The following is a 20746-nucleotide window of genomic DNA, read 5'->3' on the forward strand; positions in this document are numbered from 1 at the left end:
GGGGGGGAGGAATGTAGAGGATTATAGGAGGGTTAAATCGGAACTTGAAAGGAAGGAAATCGAGTCCCACACATATTCTATCGACCCCAAACAGGCTCTGAGACTAGTACTAAAGCACCTACCCATCGACGCTGAGGAAGAAAATGAATTAATACAGCTAGGATTCGTAGTACACTCAGTTCACCAATTCTCAAAACCCCCCAGACTGCAGAAGAAAGTCACGGCCGCAAGAAAGAGCCGAATTTCTTCGCGGTTTTAGAAAACAATGAGGATGCTCAGCGGGTGTTCAAACTGCGATACCTGCTGAGATTCCGAATAACTGTAGAACGGTATAATAAACTGGAATGACGTGGGCAGTGCCATAGGTGTCAAAAATTTAATCACTCGAGCAGCAACTGCATCTTGCAGCCGAGATGTGTAAAGTGTGCAGGCCCCGATCTTACCAAGTTGTATACAAGCAACAGAGAGTGGCAAACCTGGTATGTGCCAACTGCAAAGGCCCCCACCCAGCAAACTATCGCAGATGCGAAGTATACCAAAGATTGGTGCAAAACCAGAGGCAGCAGAAAACTGCCCTAGCAACAACAGCCGCATCAAATGCTCAGGCTCGTCAACAACCAAACTTTGAAGTGCGAGCAAGAGATTTCCCGAGTATGCGACCATACAGGGCAGCTATGCCCGCTCCCACCGCCCAATCTACGTTCGGGGCACCCCCTGCGACAGTGCAGGAGACGACCCTCCCCCCCAGTCCCATCTACAACTCCCCCACCCACAATACAGGCTTTACCTCCACCACCAGTTCCGGAACAGGCAACTGAAACAACAACAATCAATACTGCAGTCCCACCGCAGGAGCAGCCACAGGCGGGGCCAAACGCGGACAGTGATCTCGGCAGTTTTCTGAGGGAATTCAGAGAACTGGGGAAGCTGTTTGTGGGGATAAACCTGAGAGCAGTGTTACAAAAAGTGAAAGAAACCATAGCGGCAGTCCGAGCCGTGAAAGATAGATACGCAAAAATGCTAGTAATTGCTGAAGCAGCTATGACACTCTTCTGTAATGAACCGTAGCAGTACTAGAGAGTTCAAAATGTTAACATGGAATGCAGACGGCATATCCTCAAAGATCCCACAGTTGCAATCATTCCTAGATCGTCACGCCATAGATATAGCCTGCATTCAGGAGTCGCATCTAAAGCCGGCCGTTTGATTGAAGGTACGAAATTATTCCGTGCACAGGCTCGAAAGGCAAGACCGTGCAGGCGGACTAGTCGCTGTCCTTGTGAAGCTGAGGATTTGTCACCGGACGATCGAAATGCCAAATCTGGCCACGGTTGAGGTGGCCATCATCAAATTAAAAGTTGGTAACCACATAGTTAAAATAGTATCGGCATATAAACCCCCGCATATCAACTTCAGCAAGCAGGACCTTCAACACCGGATCAAAATCGGAGAAAGAGTCATAATAGCAGGGGACCTGAACTCCAAAAGTGTGGACTGGTGGTGCAACACGACAAATTCTGGAGGCTGGAGATTGAGAAGGTTTATCGAGAGCAATCCCCAAGTGGGAATAATTGTTCCCGACGAGCCTACTCACATCCCCTACAACCCCGACCATGCACCGGACATCCTAGATATCTTCTCGTACAGGGGCCTGCCTTGGAGGGCTGTGCCAACAGTCCATCATAAGCTGAACTGAAACCACAACCCAGTTGTCCTGGAATGTGCCAATGTTGAAGATACAATCCGGAGGATGACAAACACAATGTATCAAACTAACTGGGAACAATATACCGCCCTGGTAGGATAACAGCTGGAGGACATTCCGCAAATGCGGAACGAGAGGGAGCTGCACACAGCAGTAGAGTATTTCACAAACGTCCTCCAGACCTGTGCTCTAGAGACAAGCACCAGGCTAGCCACCAAGCCTGGTGCCAAGGACCTGCCCCCTGATATCGGGGAGCTGATAGTCGCAAAGCGGCGCATGAGGAGGGATTGGCAATGCTATCACGATCCTGCAGATTATCGCTTGCTTAGGCGGCTTGAAGCCCAGGTAATGGAAAGACTGATGCAGCACAGAGGCCTCTGCTGGGTAGAGAAACTTAGGAATGCAGAACAAGACATGAACCAAGTCTGGAAAATCGCAAAAGTGCAGAAGGCTACTCGCAGGGTAGACAGGCCACTCCGAGGTCCAAATGGGCTAGTATACGACGACGAGGATAAGGCAGAATTACTGGCGACATCGTTAGAGTCAGAATTCTGTACTCACGTCATTAAAGATGACGAGAGTGACAGGCAGGAAGAAATAATAACTGGATGAGTGGCTCAGTTAAGGCAAGAAAGGCCAGATACAGAATTTATTCCTGTTTCCGATCGACTTGTGTGCGCCTACATCAGGCGCTTAGGGAATAACAAATCTCCCGGTCCTGACAAGGTCTGTGTCCTATACCTGAAACACCTGCCTCCCAACGCAATCACCTACCTCACCACACTATACAACCAGTGCCTTTCCCTAACCTACTTCCCAAAAACCTGGAAAACTGCTCAGGTCGTAACCCTACCCAAACCCAATAAGAACCTTATCCTTCCACAAAACTATAGACCTATCTCACTCCTGTGCTTTCTAGTGAAAGTACTCGAGTGCCTGATCCTCAGCACCCTATCCAAATTCCTATGAGACAATAACACAATCATCCCTGAACAGTTTGGATTCCGTCATGAACATAGCACCCTCCATCAATCCCTGCGCCTGGTGGAACACACATTCAGGGCGAGAGAGTGGAAACACAGCACAGGAGCAGTCTTTCTTGACATTGAGAAAGCATTCGACAAAGTCTGGCATGATGGCTTAATATACAAGTTATCCCAGTTAGGCATTCCAGGACATATCATCAACATGACTGACTCGTTTCTGGCGGGGAGGCAGTACCATGCCAGATGCAGCAAGCATGTAAGCGCAATCAGGGATGCTGTGGCAGGAGTTCCACAGGGGTCAGTTCTTGTCCCCATATTATACTCGCTATACACAAACGACGTGCCAAAGTCGGCAGGAGGTGCGATAGTGCTGTATGCCGATTACACGACGGTTTACAGGAGTTGCAGCAACCTCAATTTCATAACAAAAAAAGCTGCAGGAGCACTTGTACAAAATCGTAAAATGGTGCAATATTTGGAAAATAAAGATAAATCCTGAAAATTCCGTAGCAGTCATGTTTATGAGAAAACTGACCCCCCACCCCAAAAAAAAAAAAAAAAAAAAAAAAAAAAAAAAAAAAAAAAAAAACACCAGACGTATTTTTGCAGCTGAAAAGGAAACAGAATGGAGTGGCTCAGCTACATACCTCGGCCTTGAACTAGACAAACGCTTAACCTTCGCAAAGCAGATAAACAGATCCAGAGGTAGAGGCTACACTGCTTTCATTCAACTGTACCCACTCTTAAAAGGTGGAGGACTCAGCATAGAAATTAAACTTAGATTGTGCAGGGCAGTTATACCGCCAAGTATGTTATATAGATCGGAATTTTGGTCCATGGCAGGAGATGGACATCTGCAAAAAATTCAGAGACTCCAAAACAGAATCCTCCGCGTCATCGCCGAACACCACACACACACATTAAGGACCTCTTAGAGGAACCATCCATCTATACCTATATTAAAAGAAAATCAGAAAAACTCTATGAAAAGGCACCTACCTCGACCCACCAACTAATAAATCAGTTAGGATCCCATTATCCTGATGCTACAGACAAGCGTCCAATATCAACATTAACCAGAGAATTCAGGGCATAACAGTTACAGACAAAACAGGCAGACATGCTAACATGATTTAGATAAACTACAAAAGCTAAAAGCTATTCCTCTAAATATCATAAAGCCATATCAGAAGTCAGATGGGCAAAGCCCTGCGGTGCTTCTGTGGAACATTAATATAGATAAGCAACTCAATGCACCCTTTAGGAGACACAGATGGGGAAGGTGTACAGTGTCACAGTAACATTGGCCTATGAGTGTACTATATTCAAAGATTTGGAGGGCAATACGCCTACACAACATTGTTTCCCCAACCGTAACACATGCACCGCCAAAGTGATCATATTCGTCAATGCTACTGTGTTCATTACATGTTCTCACCTCTTGCCATATAAGTGTACTGCTGCCACCCCCCTCCCCTCCCCCATCTTACCTTCCTGGCCAAGAGACAGCTGCTGGACCACCCAGTTGCTGAGCATGGCACCCGAGATGATGTGCTTCACTTTAATGACTGCTTCGCAGCCTGTTCCATATGAACTCCTCATACCAGCACCAGTTTTTCTGTTTTTTCTCGGTTGGCAACTCTCCCAGAAACATATCTTTTGTCTTTTGTTCCCATAATGCACCTGGCCTCGACCTTCACTAGTCCCTGTCCTCCAGCTGCTTACCCCTTTCCTACTTCCACACACCTATAAAGTCCTTTCCCTTCTCTACTTCTCTGCCTTTCTCAGCCATATCCAGTTCCTAACATGACTCTGTACACTTCCAAAGGTTGCACTAGCATCTTCCCCCACTCCTACACTGCCACTCCTCCCCATATGCACCACACACATCTTCTGTACCCTCATTGCTCACTCCAGCTAGATCCTTAGCACTCAGAGATGACAGTGGCCTTGTGTGTGTGTGTGTGTGTGTGTGTGTGTGTGTGTGTGTGAGAGCAAGTTGTTCAGATTTTATTTTATGTAGATCGAATTAATTAAGTGGATATAAGTACGAAAATGTGAACTTTCTCCTAGTGAATTTTATGGTGGATGTGCATTTCTGTGCAAGGTTGATAACTTTGTGTACATAGACAGTTTTTCCACTGCTTTTGCCTCTTTATTTTCATATTCATCTTTTAGAATGATACATTTTGTGCTCAGATTGTATTATTTGAAACAAACTTACTTCAATACAAACACCAGGAAAATTTTCTAGAATGAAATCATTCTCTGGAACAATACAGTACGTGTCTTTGTGCTACTTTCTGACAATAGTGTAAATATACTTTAAAGATGTAGCTGATGCTGTCAATGTGTAATTTTAGTTATTCCATGTCACTGAAGGCCCTCTTTCATGATGAGATTTATGGAACATGATGTATGTATGTATGAGTGAATGAATGAATGTGATGGTAATACTAAACATCAAATTATAAAACTGTGTTCCTCTACTTTTTAGTATACAATTTTTATGCATTTTTTCCTCTTTTAGATTGATATGCCCTCTGATTCATGGCAGATTCCTGTAAAATCTTATGAATCTAATGACACAAATCTGTCTCCCGACAATGAAGTAAATCATGATCAAGAGACTTTGAAAATTAAACAAGGCCATGTCCTAACAGAACTGTTGGAAACAGAAAAGGTGTATGTATCAGAGCTCGGATCTATTATAAAGGTAAGTTTGATAACATCTGCTAAATGATTGTGAAAGAAACTAGCCCATTTGATGAAAAATGAAGTTTTTATGTCGTATGAACATTGGAAAGTATGTAAGTGAACTTAAAACAGACAAGCACATTTGTGTGCAGACCTGCTTTGAAATGTGCAGTGTTGTTATGAAATGTAAAGCTTTATTTATACTTCCCATAGCCATATTCTTTGCAACTGTCAATGTATTCTTTATTTTTAAATTATCTACAGCAATGTTTGTAACAATTGCAACACACAGGAAAAATGATGTTGTTCAGCCTTGAAGGTGTGTGTAGAACAGTGTATGAAAAATAAGTAACTAAGATACTAGAGAAAGGTTGTTTATATCATCCATTCCTGAGTATCCAGAGATGCCATTGTTTCATAACTCAGTGAAGAGCTGTCAGGGGAGATGAGAACATGAGAACATGAGATCATGATAGCATATTGTGTCAACATTAAGGAGTACAGTATCGGTGCCGGAAATAGTTCAATCAGGGTAATGCGTGAAAGCAGTGAATAGATCATCTCCATATGTGACAACATGCTGATATTGGATCACAATCCTTGACAGCACAGGATATGGTGACACTCATCTTTTCTTCTCAAATAAACTATAAGCCTTTGTCCTCAGTGTTGTCTCAATGTAAAGTACGAAGATATGCGGGCACAGGCAGAAGTTCTATAGCTAAGTGAAGGTAGTCAATCTGTGCATATTGTGTTTTGTGCTGGACAGTCCTTAAATTAACTACTTAAGCAATTATTATAATTGTAATATTAATTTAATAGGAAAGTGAGAAAAAATTGACAGAACACTGAAAGAATTAACAAGAGGACTGCACGGCAATCAGATTTTTGTAAATTTTTATATTTGTAGCTCATGATGTTCAGGCCTCAAAAATAGCTCTCCCAAAATAGTTCACTGCAATTCTCAGAAGTACTGGAGAAAATCAACATTGAATTTTTCTGACCATTTTTAATATGCTAAACTAAAGTGGTGGTATTTCGACAAGCAGCTTGGCTATATGTTAAAGTGCTCATCTGCATCTACATCTACATGATTACTCTGCAATTCACATTTAAGTGCTTGGAAGAGGGTTCATCAAACCACAATCATACTATCTCTCTACCATTCCACTCCCTAACAACGCGCGGGAAAAACGAACACCTAAACCTTTGTGTTCGAGCTCTGATTTCTCTTATTTTATTTTGATGATCATTCCTACCTATGTAGATTGGGCTCAACAAAATATTTTCGCATTCGGAAGAGAAAGTTGGTGACTGAAATTTCGTAAATAGATCTCGCCGTGACGAAAAACGTCTTTGCTTTAATGACTTCCATCCCAACTCGCGTATCATATCTGCCACACTCTCTCCCCTATTACATGATAATTCAAAACGAGCTGCCCTTTTTTGCACCCTTTTGATGTCCTCCGTCAATCCCACCTGGTAAGGATCCCACACCGCGCAGCAATATCCTAACAGAGGACGAATGAGTGTAGTGTAAGCTGTCTCTTTAGTGGACTTGTTGCATCTTCTAAGTGTCCTGCCAATGAAACGCAACCTTTGGCTCACCTTCGCGAGTTCCAGTCCTGGTGGAACCAAATTTTTAAACAAACGTACATGTTGCATGTTTAGTGAACATCTATGTGACGCATAAAATATAAAAATACAGAAAAAATTAATTTGTAATTTTTGTTAAATCATAAAAGATTGGTAATTAAGAATTTTTATTTGCAATCAAAACTGGATTTTTATGTGCAATGTAGAATTAGAAATAAGAATTAGTGTGTGTTCAATAAATTTTATATTTAAATGACATAGGTACTTGAACTGCATGGAAAAACCGAAAAAAATAATGACCAAAATGAGGCTCGATCTATTGATTACCAGTCTTGTGGACTTAATGTATTCTATGTTTTCCGAGAATGATCATAGAACATGCACCTTTATTTAAAAATTTGATTGCACCTACAATCAAACTCAGGCCACCCACTTAGTGAACAAGCACTCTGCCACAGAGTCACACAGCTAGTCAAAAAATATGAACCTTATTTTAGCATATTGAATATGGTTGGAGAATTTCCAAGGTGATTTTCTTGAGAATTTTTGTGAGTTGCATTAAACTGCTGTGGGAGAGAGAATTTCTGAACTTAACATACCACAAATTTAAAAAAAAAATTAGAAAAATCCAATCGCCATGTGAGGCAATACAGACCCTATGGCTTATTTCAGGAGATAGACTGAAGGAAGGCAAACCTACACTTACAGAATTTGCGAATTTGGAGAAAGTTTCTGAAAATGTTTATGGGAATATAGTCTTTGTAAATCTGAAGGTAGCAGGGATGAAATACAGGTGGTGAATGGTTACCTACAGCCTGTACAGAACCAGACTGCAGTTAAATGTGAGTAGAAGAGCTTGAAAGGCAAGCAGTAGTTGAGAAGAGAGTGAGACAGGGTTGTAGCTTATTCCAGTGTTATTCAATACATATGAGCAAGCAGTAAAGGAAACCAAAAAGATATTTGGAAGGGAATTAAAGTTCAGGGAGAACAAATTAAAAAAAGAAGGGTATACAGTCTTCAGAAATTGGGGTGTTACAGAAAAATGCTGGAGATTAGGCAGATAGATTCAAATGCCTTATTCATCCAGAAAACCTCTGCAGGTTGTGGGATGTCATTTACACACACATGATGTTCTTTGGACATGAGCATGCACAGTTTTGTGTGTGTGTGTGTGTGTGTGTGTGTGTGTGTGTGTAATAAATTAATTCTGTTACATCTTGCTTTCTGATCAGTAGCAGTTTTTGCACATTCTTGGTTCTAGTCTGTTGTACTTACAAGGTCTAAAGATTCTATGACTTAATAGAAGCAGTGGTCTAGTAAGAATGCCCTTAGGGATTTATAAACCAGTGAAAATGAGGGAATGATTTGTATATTTGTGTAGCACTATTCGTAGTGGAGGGTTTAAAGACTGATGTCCTTACAGACTGGACATGGAGTTCATATTTTTGCCTGGTTTCACACTATGGTTATTAAAGTTTTTATTTATCTCTCTTAAATTCCTTTCTACATATTCACGCATTTACAGAATACAAATGCAGGAAAGTCGAAGGATCAAAGAGTTTTGAAAGAGAGGCCTCCAGGTATCTGTTGTGGTACATTGTGAATTTCTCTTATAGCTGTTTTATGGGTCAAGATATGACCGAGCTAGCAGTTGTTCTTCCCAGAATAAAATGCCATACTGTAGAATTCTGTGGAACTGGGGAAAGTGTACAGTTTGGACAGTGTGCAAGCTTGCTTTGTGTGCAAGTAAACATAGGCTGTAGTGTACTTTCTCCAGTGTCGCATTTGTGTTTGTTATGTGTGTCTGCTATTTAAAATCATGTTACAGCCATATGCTTAAAATTTTTTGTTTGCATTGAGGGTTTAATTCTTCTGGAGTTTGGCACAGAGGTGTTCGAGGTTATGCCCCTTAAACAGAAGTTTGGAGAAGTTGTTTTGGGTATGTTTATTATTTGCTAATTTCCATCAAACCAGTAATTTAAGTGGTCTATAGCTTTATTGTAGTTCTCTTGTAGTTTTGCTGTAAGAAGGATGCTAGTGTCACCTGCAAACTAGCTATTTATTTCTGATTCAGTGCTTAGATCTAGGGAGATTAAATGACTGAATTGAAATGATGAAAAAAGAAATTTGTAGCTCAATGTGACTAAAAGAAGGAATGAGTTGATAAGACATATTCTAAAGCATTAAGGAAATATCAATTTGATAATGGAGGGAAGTGAGGAGGGTAAAAGTTTTAGAGGGAGATAGATGGAACAACCAGCAAATGGATGTAAGTTGTAATAGTCATGCAACAGTCAAGAGGCTTACACAGGATAGATTAGCATTGAGAGCTACATCAAACCAGTCTTCAGACTGAAGACCACAGTAACTACAGAAAATTAATGGCAGATTAAAATCGTATGTTGGACTACGAATTGAGCTATTGATGTATGATCTCCCATCCCTGGCAACTTCACTCCTGCCAATACCTCTTAGCGTCTACACAACTTTCATCTTCCAGAACATTTCACACTCCATTACAAGGTGAAAGATGCTAGCTGTTTATTTTATTGCATTTGCAATATAATATTGCAATATAATATAGGCAGTTACTAGTTTTGGCTATTATCAGCCATCTTCAGGTACTTCCAGCTTTGTTATGGTTCGGCATACATACTTCATCTATGTTTTTGGCTGCCTCAGCATTAAAATACTGGGTACTAAAAAAAAAAAAAAAAAATCCAGGAGGGTACCTATATAGACATAATGCTGAATTCTACTTTGAAAGTGGTGGGGGTGCGAGCAGGGGGGGGGGGGGGCTGTAAGAGGGAAGTGATAGGCACATAAAGCTACCTTTTATGATAGTGAACCATTTTTAAGTTAATAAAATATCTGCATTGTCCAGGGAAACATTAAACACCATTCAGAGAACATTGTAGAATCTTGTAACATATTCGGAGCTCAAGCATCAAGTGGTAACTCAAATAGAATGACTTCTGACATGCCAACCAATGTGATGTGAAATCACACATCCCACTTTTCTATTACATCCTGGAAGCTATGGATAAAGGCATTTGAGTAGATACAGTATTCCTTGATTTCAGAAGAGCATTTGACTCAATACTACACTTAATGTTTGTTAACAAAAGTATGACCATGTGTGGTACCCAAAGAAATCTGTGACTAGATTGAGAATTTCACGGTAGGGAGAAAACAGTCTCACAGATAATATTAATTACGTAAGGGAAAGATAGATTGCTACTTACCATAAAGATGTCAAGTTGCAAACAGGCACAATTAAGATACTTACACATTAGTTTCCAGCATTATGGTCCCAGCTGCAGGAGGTGGTGGTCATGTGTGCATGAGGCATGCTTGTTTGTGTGACTAAATGGTGTGTGTGTTTCTCTTTCTTTTTGTGATGAAGACTGTGGCCAAAAGCTAATGTGCAAGTGTCTTTTAATTGAGCCTGTGTGCAACTTAACATGTCATCTGTATGGTATGTTACAATCTATCTTTTTTTTACATTGTAACAATATTATGAAAATGAAAGTTGCTACTCACTATACAGCAAAGGTGCTGAGTTGCAGATAGGCGCAACAAAAAGACTGTCACAAATAAAGCTTTCGGCCATGAAGGCCTTCGTCAACAATAGAAGACAGGTGCACATGCGTGTGCGCTCACACACGCATGTGCAAGTGTGCTCGCACATGTGTGCACACACGCATGTGCTCGCACACACACACACACACACACACACACACACACACACACACACACACACACACTCTCACTCACTCACTCACTATCACACAAACATAACTCCCACACACGACTGCCTTGTCATGCAACTGAAACTGCAAGACGACTGCACTCTCAGGCTACTGAAACTGTGGTTTCAGTTGCCTGGGAGTGCAATCATGTGTGTGATCTGTGTGTGTGTGTGTGTGTGTGTGTGTGTGTGTGTTTTCTGTTGTTCACGAAAGCTTTATTTGTGACAGTCTTTCTGTTGTGCCTATCTGCGACTCAGCACCTCCACTGTGTGGTTAGTAGCAACTTTCCTTTTCATAATATTATTACATTCCACTTGGATTTTCCATTGTTTGATTTTTCTTACATTGTTGATATTACAACCTGGAGTTTCTGTTGATAAATAATATTAATTGTAACCTCAGACGTCTTGCAGGTGATCCAGTCATTTATACTGTAGAACCTTCTGAAAAAAAATCGGCCTAAATATTCTGGCAAAAATGGATAAAATTTCAAAGTATTGTGAAGATGGCAACTTACTTTAAGTACTGACAAATGAAAAATTGTGGAGTTCACAAAACAAAAAAACACAATATCCAATGACTACAATATCAGTGAATTACATTTGGAATCAGCCAACCCATATGTATTCCTAGGAATAACATATTGTGGGGATATAAATTGATCACATAGACTTAGTCATAAGTAAAGCAGATGATAGACTTTAGTCCATTGGAGATAACAACGAAACACTGTTGTGATCCATCTTGAGATTGTGAAGCACTACTCAAGTGTGTGGGGCCCATACCAAATACATCTAACAGGGATACTGAATATATTTGAGGAAGGGTACATGAATGGTGACCGATTTGTTTGACCAATGGGAGAGTGTCACAGAAATGCTGAAAAATCTTAACTGTCAGACATTTGAAGATAGATGTCAACTATCCCATGAAAGCCTACTTTCAAAGTTTCAAGAATCAGTATTAGGTTAGGAATCTCAAAAAAGCCTCCTACTATGCACTTCTTTCACGGGACTGATGATACAAGATTAAACAAATTGTGTGCAAAGAGGCATTTAGGCAATTATTGTTCCCACAATCGGTGAGTGAATGGGACCCTAATGTGTGGTATGATGGAAAGTACCCTCTGCCTTGCTCTTCACAGTTATTAGCAGATTATGGATGTAAATGTTGCACAAATGAGAAGCAACAAAACCACTACCAGGTCCGTCTGCTGATGCATAAACACTCAACAACACATGAAAGTTTTACACAGAGCACCCAAGTTATCAGTAAACATGCAACAGTATGCTTACTGGTATGTTTCAAAACACTGTGCATTAAAAGGGGATTTTTCCAGGGCTCATACCTGCCATTCTATAGGTGATAGTGTTCTGTGTAGCCTTTAGGCTATAGGGACCATTTGTACACCCAACAGGCGCGTAATGGGGCCCCTTAGGGATATGGCAGCAAGAGAGGGGAAGAAAACCAATGTGCACTCCGTGTGCATACTGGGGGGAGTCATTCCAGATGTGGAAAGGGTCCTTCCGGATGCCATGAAGGGTACAGGGTGCACCCATCTGCAGGTGGCCGCTCATGTCGGCACCAATGATGTGTGTTGCTATGGATCGGAGGAAATCCTCTCTGGCTTCTGGTGGCTATCTGATTTGGTGAAGACTGCCAGTCTCGCTAGTGGGATGAAAGCAGAGCTCACCATCTGCAGCATCGTCGACAGGACTGACTGCGGACCTTTGCTACAGAGCCAAGTGGAGGGTGTGAATCAGAGGCTGAGACGATTCTGCGACCGTGTGGGCTGCAGATTCCTCGACTTGCGCCATGGGGTGGTGGGGTTTTGGGTTCCACTGGAAAGGTCAGGAGTCCACTACACGCAGCAAGCGGCTACACGGGTAGCAGGGGTTGTGTGGCGTGGACTAGGCGGTTTTTTTGGTTAGATGGCCTCGGGCAAGTATAGAAAGGGCAACAGCCACAAAGGGTGCGGGGCAAAGTCAGGACATGCGTGGACCAAGCAGCAATCGGTATTGTAATTGTTAACTGTTGAAGCTGCATTGGTAAAGTACCAGAACTTCAAGCGCTGATAGAAAGCACTGAAGCTGAAATCATTATAGGTACAGAAAGCTTGCTGAAGCCAGAGATAAATTCTGCCAAAATTTTTACAAAGGCACAGACGGTGTTTAGAAAGGATAGATTGCATGCAGCCGGTGGTGGCGTGTTTGTCGCTGTTAGTAGTAGTTTATCCTGTAGTGAAGTAGAAGTGGATAGTTCCTGTGAAATATTATGGGTGGAGGTTACACTCAACAACCGAGCTAGGTTAATAATTGGCTCCTTTTACCGACCTCCCGACTCAGCAGCATTAGTGGCAGAACAACTGACAGAAAATTTGGAATACATTTCACATAAATTTTCTCAGCATGTTATAGTCTTAGGTGGAGATTTCAATTTACCTGATATAGACTGGGACACTCAGATGTTTAGGATGGGTGGTGGGGACAGAGCATCGAGTGACATTATATTGTGTGCACTATCTGAAAATTACCTCTAGCAATTAAACAGAGAACTGACTCGTGGAGATAACATCTTGGACCTACTGATAACAAACAGACCCGAACTTTTCGACTCTGTAAGTGCAGAACAGGGAATCGGTGATCATAAGGCCGTTGCAGCATCCCTGAATATGGAAGTTAATAGGAATATGAAGAAAGGGAGGAAGGTTTATCTGTTTAGCAAGAGTAATAGAAGGCAGATTTCAGACTACCTAACAGATCAAAACGAAAATTTCTGTTCCGACACTGACAATGTTGAGTGTTTATGGAAAAAGTTCAAGGCAATCGTAAAATGTGTTTTAGAGAGGTACGTGCCGAATAAAACTGTGAGGGACGGGAAAAACCCACCGTGGTTCAACAACAAAGTTAGGAAACTGCTGCGAAAGCAAAGAGACTTCACTCCAAGTTTAAACGCAGCCAAAACCTCTCAGACAAACAGAAGCTAAACTATGTCAAACTTAGCGTAAGGAGGGCTATGCGTGAAGCGTTCAGTGAATTCGAAAGTAAAATTCTATGTACCGACTTGACAGAAAATCCTAGGAAGTTCTGGTCTTACGTTAAATCAGTAAGTGGCTCGAAACAGCATATCCAGGCACTCCGGGATGATGATGGCATTGAAACAGAGGATGACACGCGTAAAGCTGAAATACTAAACACCTTTTTCCAAAGCTGTTTCACAGAGGAAGACCACACTGCAGTTCCTTCTCTAAATCCTCGCTTAAACAAAAAAATTGCTGACATTGAAATACGAGGGTTGTTTTTTTAGTAAGGGCCGTTCGCGTGTATAGTCCCGTAGTTCGCGCGGACGTCGCAACAAGCCTCTGCACCACTTGCTGGCATCCTTCCCGTTCACACTGATGCAAGTTGCAGCTCTGTAGCTGACGTGTACGCATCGCTGTGCTACTTTATAATGTTTACGATTATTGAATCGCCCGCCGCGTGTGAGATATGGTCAGTGATATGTTTTTTGATCGCGAGAAGCCTATCAGCTGCAGAAATTCATCGTCAGTTAACAGAAGTTTATGGTTTGAATGCAATGAGTAAAGGTAAAGTGCGTCAATGGGTTAGAGAGTTTAAAAATGGCCATCAAAACGTCCATGACAAAGAACGCTGAGGCCGGCCCTCTGTGATCACTGATGATTTGGTGGCTGCAGTCGAAACAAAGATTCGTGAGGACAGAAGATTCACAATTTCCACTCTTTCTTTGGAATTTCCACACGTTTCAAGATCGGTTTTGTACTAAATCGTGTCTGAAAACCTAAACTTTAAGAAACTGTGTTCTCGGTGGGTACCCAGACTCCTCACAGAGGACCACAAAGGGAAGATATTTGCCACTTCATTGGACTTTTTGATTCGTTACGAGGAAGAGGGGGATGACATGTTGAGTCAAATTGTCACTGGAGATGAAACATGGGTATTCCATATCACTCCCAAAAGCAAGCGCCAATCGATGGAATGGCGACACACAACCTCACCCGTCAAGGTCAAATCGAAACAGACGCTGTCAAAGCACAAGATTATGGCAACTGTGTTCTGGGACCAGCGCGGTATTTTGCTAGTGGACTTTATGCCACGAGGAACAACAATCAACTCAGATGCCTACTGTGCAACTCTAAAGAAACTCCGCAGAGCAATTCAAAACAAAAGGCGCGGCATGCTGACAAAAGGAGTTTTGCTCCTGCACGATAACGCTAGGCCTCACACCTCTCAAAACACTCGGGATTTGATTGATTCTTTTGGCTGGGAAGTGTTGGACCATGCACCATACAGCCTCGACCTTGCTCCTAGCGATTTTCACCTTTTCCGGTACCTGAAACACCATCTTGGCGGGCAGCGCTTCAATGACGACGATGAAGTGAAAGCGGCCGTGAACTCTTGGCTGCCGGAGCAGGCGGCCAAATTCTTTGAAGAGGGAATTAAAAACTTAGTTGTACAGTATGACAAGTGCTTAAATAAACAACGCAACTATGTGGAAAAATAGGTAAAAGTGTGTAGAATCAGAAAATAAAAGTGTTTTTACAAAAGTATTTGTATCTTTTTTAAAAAATAAAAACGGCCCTTACTTAAAAAACAACCCTCGTAAGTGTCCAAGGAATAGAAAAGCAACTGGAATCACTCAACAGAGGAAAGTCCACCGGACCTGACGGGATACCAATTCGATTCTTCACAGAGTACGCGAAAGAAATTGCCCCCCCTTTTAACAGCCATGTACCGCAAGTCTCTAGAGGAACGGAAGGTTCCAAGTGATTGGAAAAGAGCACAGGTAGTCCCAGTCTTCAAGAAGGGTCGTCGAGCAGATGCGCAAAACTATAGACCTATATCTCTGACGTCGATCTGTTGTAGAATTTTAGAACATGTTTTTTGATCGTGTATCATGTCGTTTTTGGAAACCCAGAATCTACTCTATTCCGGAAACAGCGATTGTGTGAGACCCAAATCGCTTTATTTGTTCATGAGACCAGAAAATATTAGATATAGGCTCCCAGGTGGATGCTATTTTCCTTGACTTCTGGAAGGCATTCGATACAGTTCCGCACTGTCGCCTGATAAACAGAGTAAGAGCCTACGGAAAATCGGACCAGCTGTGTGGCTGGATTGAAGAGTTTTTAGCAAACAGAACACAGCATGTTGTTCTCAATGTAGAGACGTCTACAGACGTTAAAGTAACCTCTGGCGTGCCACAGGGGAGTGTTATGGGACCATTGCTTTTCACAATATATATAAATGACCTAGTAGATAGTGTCGGAAGTTCCATGCGGCTTTTCACAGATGATGCTGTAGTATACAGAGAAGTTGCAGCATTAGAAAATTGTAGCGAAATGCAGGAAGATCTGCAGCGGATAGGCACTTGGTGCAGGGAGTGGCAACTGACCCTTAACATAGACAAATGTAATGTATTGCGAGTACATAGAAAGAAGAATCCTTTATTGTATGATTATATGATAGTGGAACAAACACTGGTAGCAGTTACTTCTGTAAAATATCTGGGAGTATGCGTACGGAACGATTTGAAGTGGAATGATCATATAAAATTAATTGTTGGTAAGGCGGGTACCAGGTTGAGATTCATTGGGAGAGTCCTTAGAAAATGTAGTCCGTCAACAAAGGAGGTGGCTTACAAAACACTTGTTCGACCTATACTTGAGTATTGCTCATCAGTGTGGGATCCGTACCAGATCGGGTTGACGGAGGAGATAGAGAAGATCCAAAGAAGAGCGGCGCATTTCGTCACAGGGTTATTTGGTAACCATGATAGCGTTAGGGAGATGTTTAGCAAACTCAAGTGGCAGACTCTGCATCGCGGTGTAGCTTTCTCGCCAGGTTTCGAGAGGGTGCGTTTCTGGATGAGGTATCGAATATATTGCTTCCCGAGGAGATCACGAATGTAAAATTAGAGAGATTCAAGTGCCCACGGAAGCTTTCAGACAGTCGTTCTTCCCGCGAACCATACGCGACTGGAACAGGAAAGGGAGGTAATGACAGTGGCATGTAAAGTGCCCTCCGCCACACACCGTTGGGTGGCTTGCGGAGCATAAATGTAGATGTAGATGTAGATGTAGATGGATTGTCTTAGTGTCAATATCCTACAGTACAGGGCCAAATGGAGCTGCAGATTTAAAGACAGCTAAGAACCACAGATGGCTGAAAGTTTTATGGTATATTCCTAAGTTCCTGATGTTGAATAACCTTGAAAATTTTCATGATATTTTTATCCATTTCTGAGATACAGAGGTTCAATGTTGCCCTATGCACGTAAATCTCATATTAGGTGAAATATAAATAATAAATAACCACAGGAAACTGCTCTAATTTTAATGCTATGTTATTTAGGCATTTATCTAGAAGTGCTAGCTTCCCATTTTCGAAAATCTTTATCCATTATCAAGACACACAACAAAAACATGGTGTCTGAGTATCAAAACTGAGCCACAGATCTCAGGACAGCTATCCACAGCAAATGGGTGTAATCTTTTTTACAATATACAGGGTGATTCAAAAAGAATACCACAACTTTAGGAATTTAAAACTCTGCAACGACAAAAGGCAGAGCTAAGCACTATCTGTCAGCGAATTAAGGGAGCTATAAAGTTTCATTTAGTTGTACATTTATTCGCTTGAGGCGCTGTTGTCTAGGCGTCAGCGTCAGTTGATGCTAAGATGGCGACCGCTCAACAGAAAGCTTTTTGTGTTATTTAGTACGGCAGAAGTGAATCGACGACAGTTGTTCAGCGTGCATTTCGAACGAAGTGTGGTGTTAAACCTCCTGATAGGTGGTGTATTAAACGGTGGTATAAACAGTTTACAGAGAATGGGTGTTTGTGCAAAGGGAAAAGTTCTGGACGGCCGAGAACGAGTGATGAAAATGTAGCACGCATCCAGCAAGCATTTGTTCGCAGCCCAGGAAAATCGACTCGCAGAGCTAGCAGAGAGCTGCAAATTCCACAATCAACTGTATGGAGAGTCCACATTGGCACTTATCTGTCCGTAACTACCTGAACGTCAACTACCCGAGGCGATGGATCGGCCGCCAGGCAGCCCGTGACAGAGCACTTCATCACTGGCCTCCAAGAAGCCCTGATCTTACCCCCTGCGATTTTTTCTTATGGGGGTATGTTAAGGATATGGTGTTTCAGCCACCTCTCCCAGCCACCATTGATGATTTGAAACGAGAAATAACAGCAGCTATCCAAACTGTTACGCCTGATATGCTACAGAGAGTGTGGAACGAGTTGGAGTATCGGGTTGATATTGCTCGAGTGTCTGGAGGGGGCCATATTGAACGTCTCTGAACTTGTTTTTGAGTGAAAAAAAACCTTTTAAATACTCTTTGTAATGATGTATAACAGAAGGTTATATTATGTTTCTTTCATTAAATACACATTATTAAAGTTGTGGTATTCTTTTTGAATCACCCTGTATTTCTAATATCCTGATCTCAAACAGTCATGAACATTTGCTTGATATCTTTATCCATTTTCTAGGTACAGAGGTTCAAAGTTACCCTATCTGTACATGTAAATTATGCATGTGAAATCCAGTGTGAGGTGAAAATGTAGTTATAAAGTGACATAGCATAGAGAAATATGCTGTGAAGTGTGTTCGTTATCGTCAGTAGGGTTCTGAGAACCCCATGTTGTAGTTGTGAAGTACATGCAAATTTTTTGTATGTGTAGAGACTTTTCAATCTCTTTTCCCACTGTCACTGTCGCTTCCCTCTCAACGTAAAAAAGTGTGAATTTGTTTGCACGCTAAAACCTTCAGTAACATTTTTAAAGGTGCTGAGAAACATAGAATGAGGCAGCTGGTGCCCCACTTTTCATTCAGTGTCTTTTAAACAGGAACATATTCACCTGTTGTGTTTTTCTGCTGGTTGAATATGTTTGAAGAATGTGAGTGCTATTGTACTACAGTCAACAGCCTGGATATGTGTTGATCCTGCAAAATTGTTTCAACCAACACACTTACTTTAATAAATTTGATGAGGTTTTTTACTAATCTGCATGTTGTCCCACATAACGCAGAAACCAAACTCTCACTCATGTCGTTTTGGTGGCATATCTAGTTACCTTCTGAAATAAATCGGCCATCATGTGTTTTATTCTCTGTTAGCTGTAATAAACTGCTCCTTCTGTAGGGACAGCTCTCTAAAAAATTCAAGGCAGCTAAAGTGGTTCATCTCTCATCTCTTTAAAAAGATGAAATGAGTGATGTCAATGACTACAGACAAATCTTGATCCATTCGAGCGTATCAATGGTTCTTGAGAAAGCAGGATATTTCCATAATAATAAGTTTCTGGAAAGCAACTATTTATTGACTGCTCTTGAGTTTGGCAATAACTGGGGTCCTACATTCATTTCCAAATGTGTATAATGCTCTCACTGACAGAAAGTGTACAACAAGATTACTACTTGATCTCACAGAGGCCTTAGGCATCGTCAGCTGTGAGTTATGTATGGAGAAACTGTTAGAGTGTGGAATTAGGGGAAAGTGCAATGACTGGTTTAGATCATATCTCACAGACAGAATACAAAGAGTTGCAGTCACCTTAAAAAGTTTTGGAAGCATGCAATCAAAGGAACAAATTGTAAGACAGGGCATTGCTTAAGTGTCCACACTTGGCCCACTTCTGTTGTTATATTTGTCTATGATCTGACTCCAAAATATTCAGAAAGGCCTACCAGGAATGTTTGCTGATGATACCAACATACAATATTCAAATCACTGTGCTAATGATCTCTGTAACATCAAATCAGAAACAAACTCTGAGATGGTATGTTGATTAAACAAGAACTAAATATTATTGAATAAAGGTAAAAACTGTACATAAATTTTCACCTATCACATGTAGTCTGATCAAGGGCAGGTGATGTCAGATTTGAAAAGGTGCGTATAAAGTACTGGGTAACCCTTAATTCCTCAGAAAGTGGATAGATGTTACTCTTCGATGGGTTGTGTGTGTGTATATATATATATATATAATAGAGGGAAACATTCCACAAGGGAAAAATATATCTAAAAACAAAGATGATGTGACTTACCAAACGAAAGCCCTGGCATGTTGATAGACACACAAACAAACACAAACATACACACATAATTCAGGCTTTCGCAACCAACAGTTGCTTTATCAGGAAAGAGGGAAGGAGAGGGAAAGACAAAAGGATGTTGGTTTTAAGGGAGAGGGTAAGGAGTCATTTCAATCCCAGGAGCAGAAAGACTTACCTTAGGGGGAAAAAAGGACTGGTATACACTCGCACACACACAAATATCCATCCGCACGTACACAGACACAAGCAGACATTTGTAAAGGCAAAGAGTTTGGGCAGAGATGTCAGTCGAGGCGGAGGTACAGAGGCAAAGATGTTGCTGAATGACAGGTGAGGTATGAGCGGCGGCAACTTGAAATTAGCGGAGGTTGAGGCCTGGTGGCCAACAAGAAGAGAGGATATACTGAAGGGCAAGTTCCCACCTCTGGAATTCTGACAGGTTGGTGTAAGTGGGTAGTATCCAAATAATCCAGATGGTGTAACACTGTGCCAAGATGTGCTGGCCGTGCACCAAGGCATGTTTAGCCACAGGGTGATCCTCATTACCAACAAACACTGTCTGCCTGTGTCCATTCATGCGAATGGACAGTTTGCTGCTGGTCATTCCCACATAGAAAGCTTCACAGTGTAGGCAGGTCAGTTGGTAAATCACGTGGGTGCTTTCACACGTGGCTCTGCCTTTGATCGTGTACACCTTCCGGGTTACAGGACTGGAGTAAGTGGTGGTGGGAGGGTGCATAGGACAGGTTTTACACCGGGGGCGGTTACAAGGGTAGGAGCCAGAGGGTAGGGAAGGTGGTTTGGGGATTTCATAGGGATGAACCAAGAGGTTACGAAGGTTAGGTGGACGGCCTGAAAGACACTCTTGGTGGAGTGGGGAGGATTTCATGAAGGATGGATCTCATTTCAGGGCAGGGTTTG

The 20746-nt window shown here is 41.9% G+C and overlaps 1 protein-coding gene across 1 annotated transcript in view; it reads left to right on the forward strand.

Moving 5' to 3' along the window:
• Nucleotides 1–20746, forward strand: part of LOC126470487 (guanine nucleotide exchange factor DBS-like) — a 234674-nt gene that overhangs the window by 146642 nt on the left and 67286 nt on the right. The window contains exon 14 of the mRNA XM_050098360.1: nucleotides 5222–5407. Within this exon, the coding sequence (XP_049954317.1) occupies nucleotides 5222–5407 (186 nt within the window). The remainder of the gene's footprint in view (nucleotides 1–5221; nucleotides 5408–20746) is intronic.

Source organism: Schistocerca serialis, chromosome 1, assembly GCF_023864345.2.
Source record: "Schistocerca serialis cubense isolate TAMUIC-IGC-003099 chromosome 1, iqSchSeri2.2, whole genome shotgun sequence".
Taxonomy (NCBI): Eukaryota; Metazoa; Arthropoda; class Insecta; order Orthoptera; family Acrididae; genus Schistocerca; species Schistocerca serialis.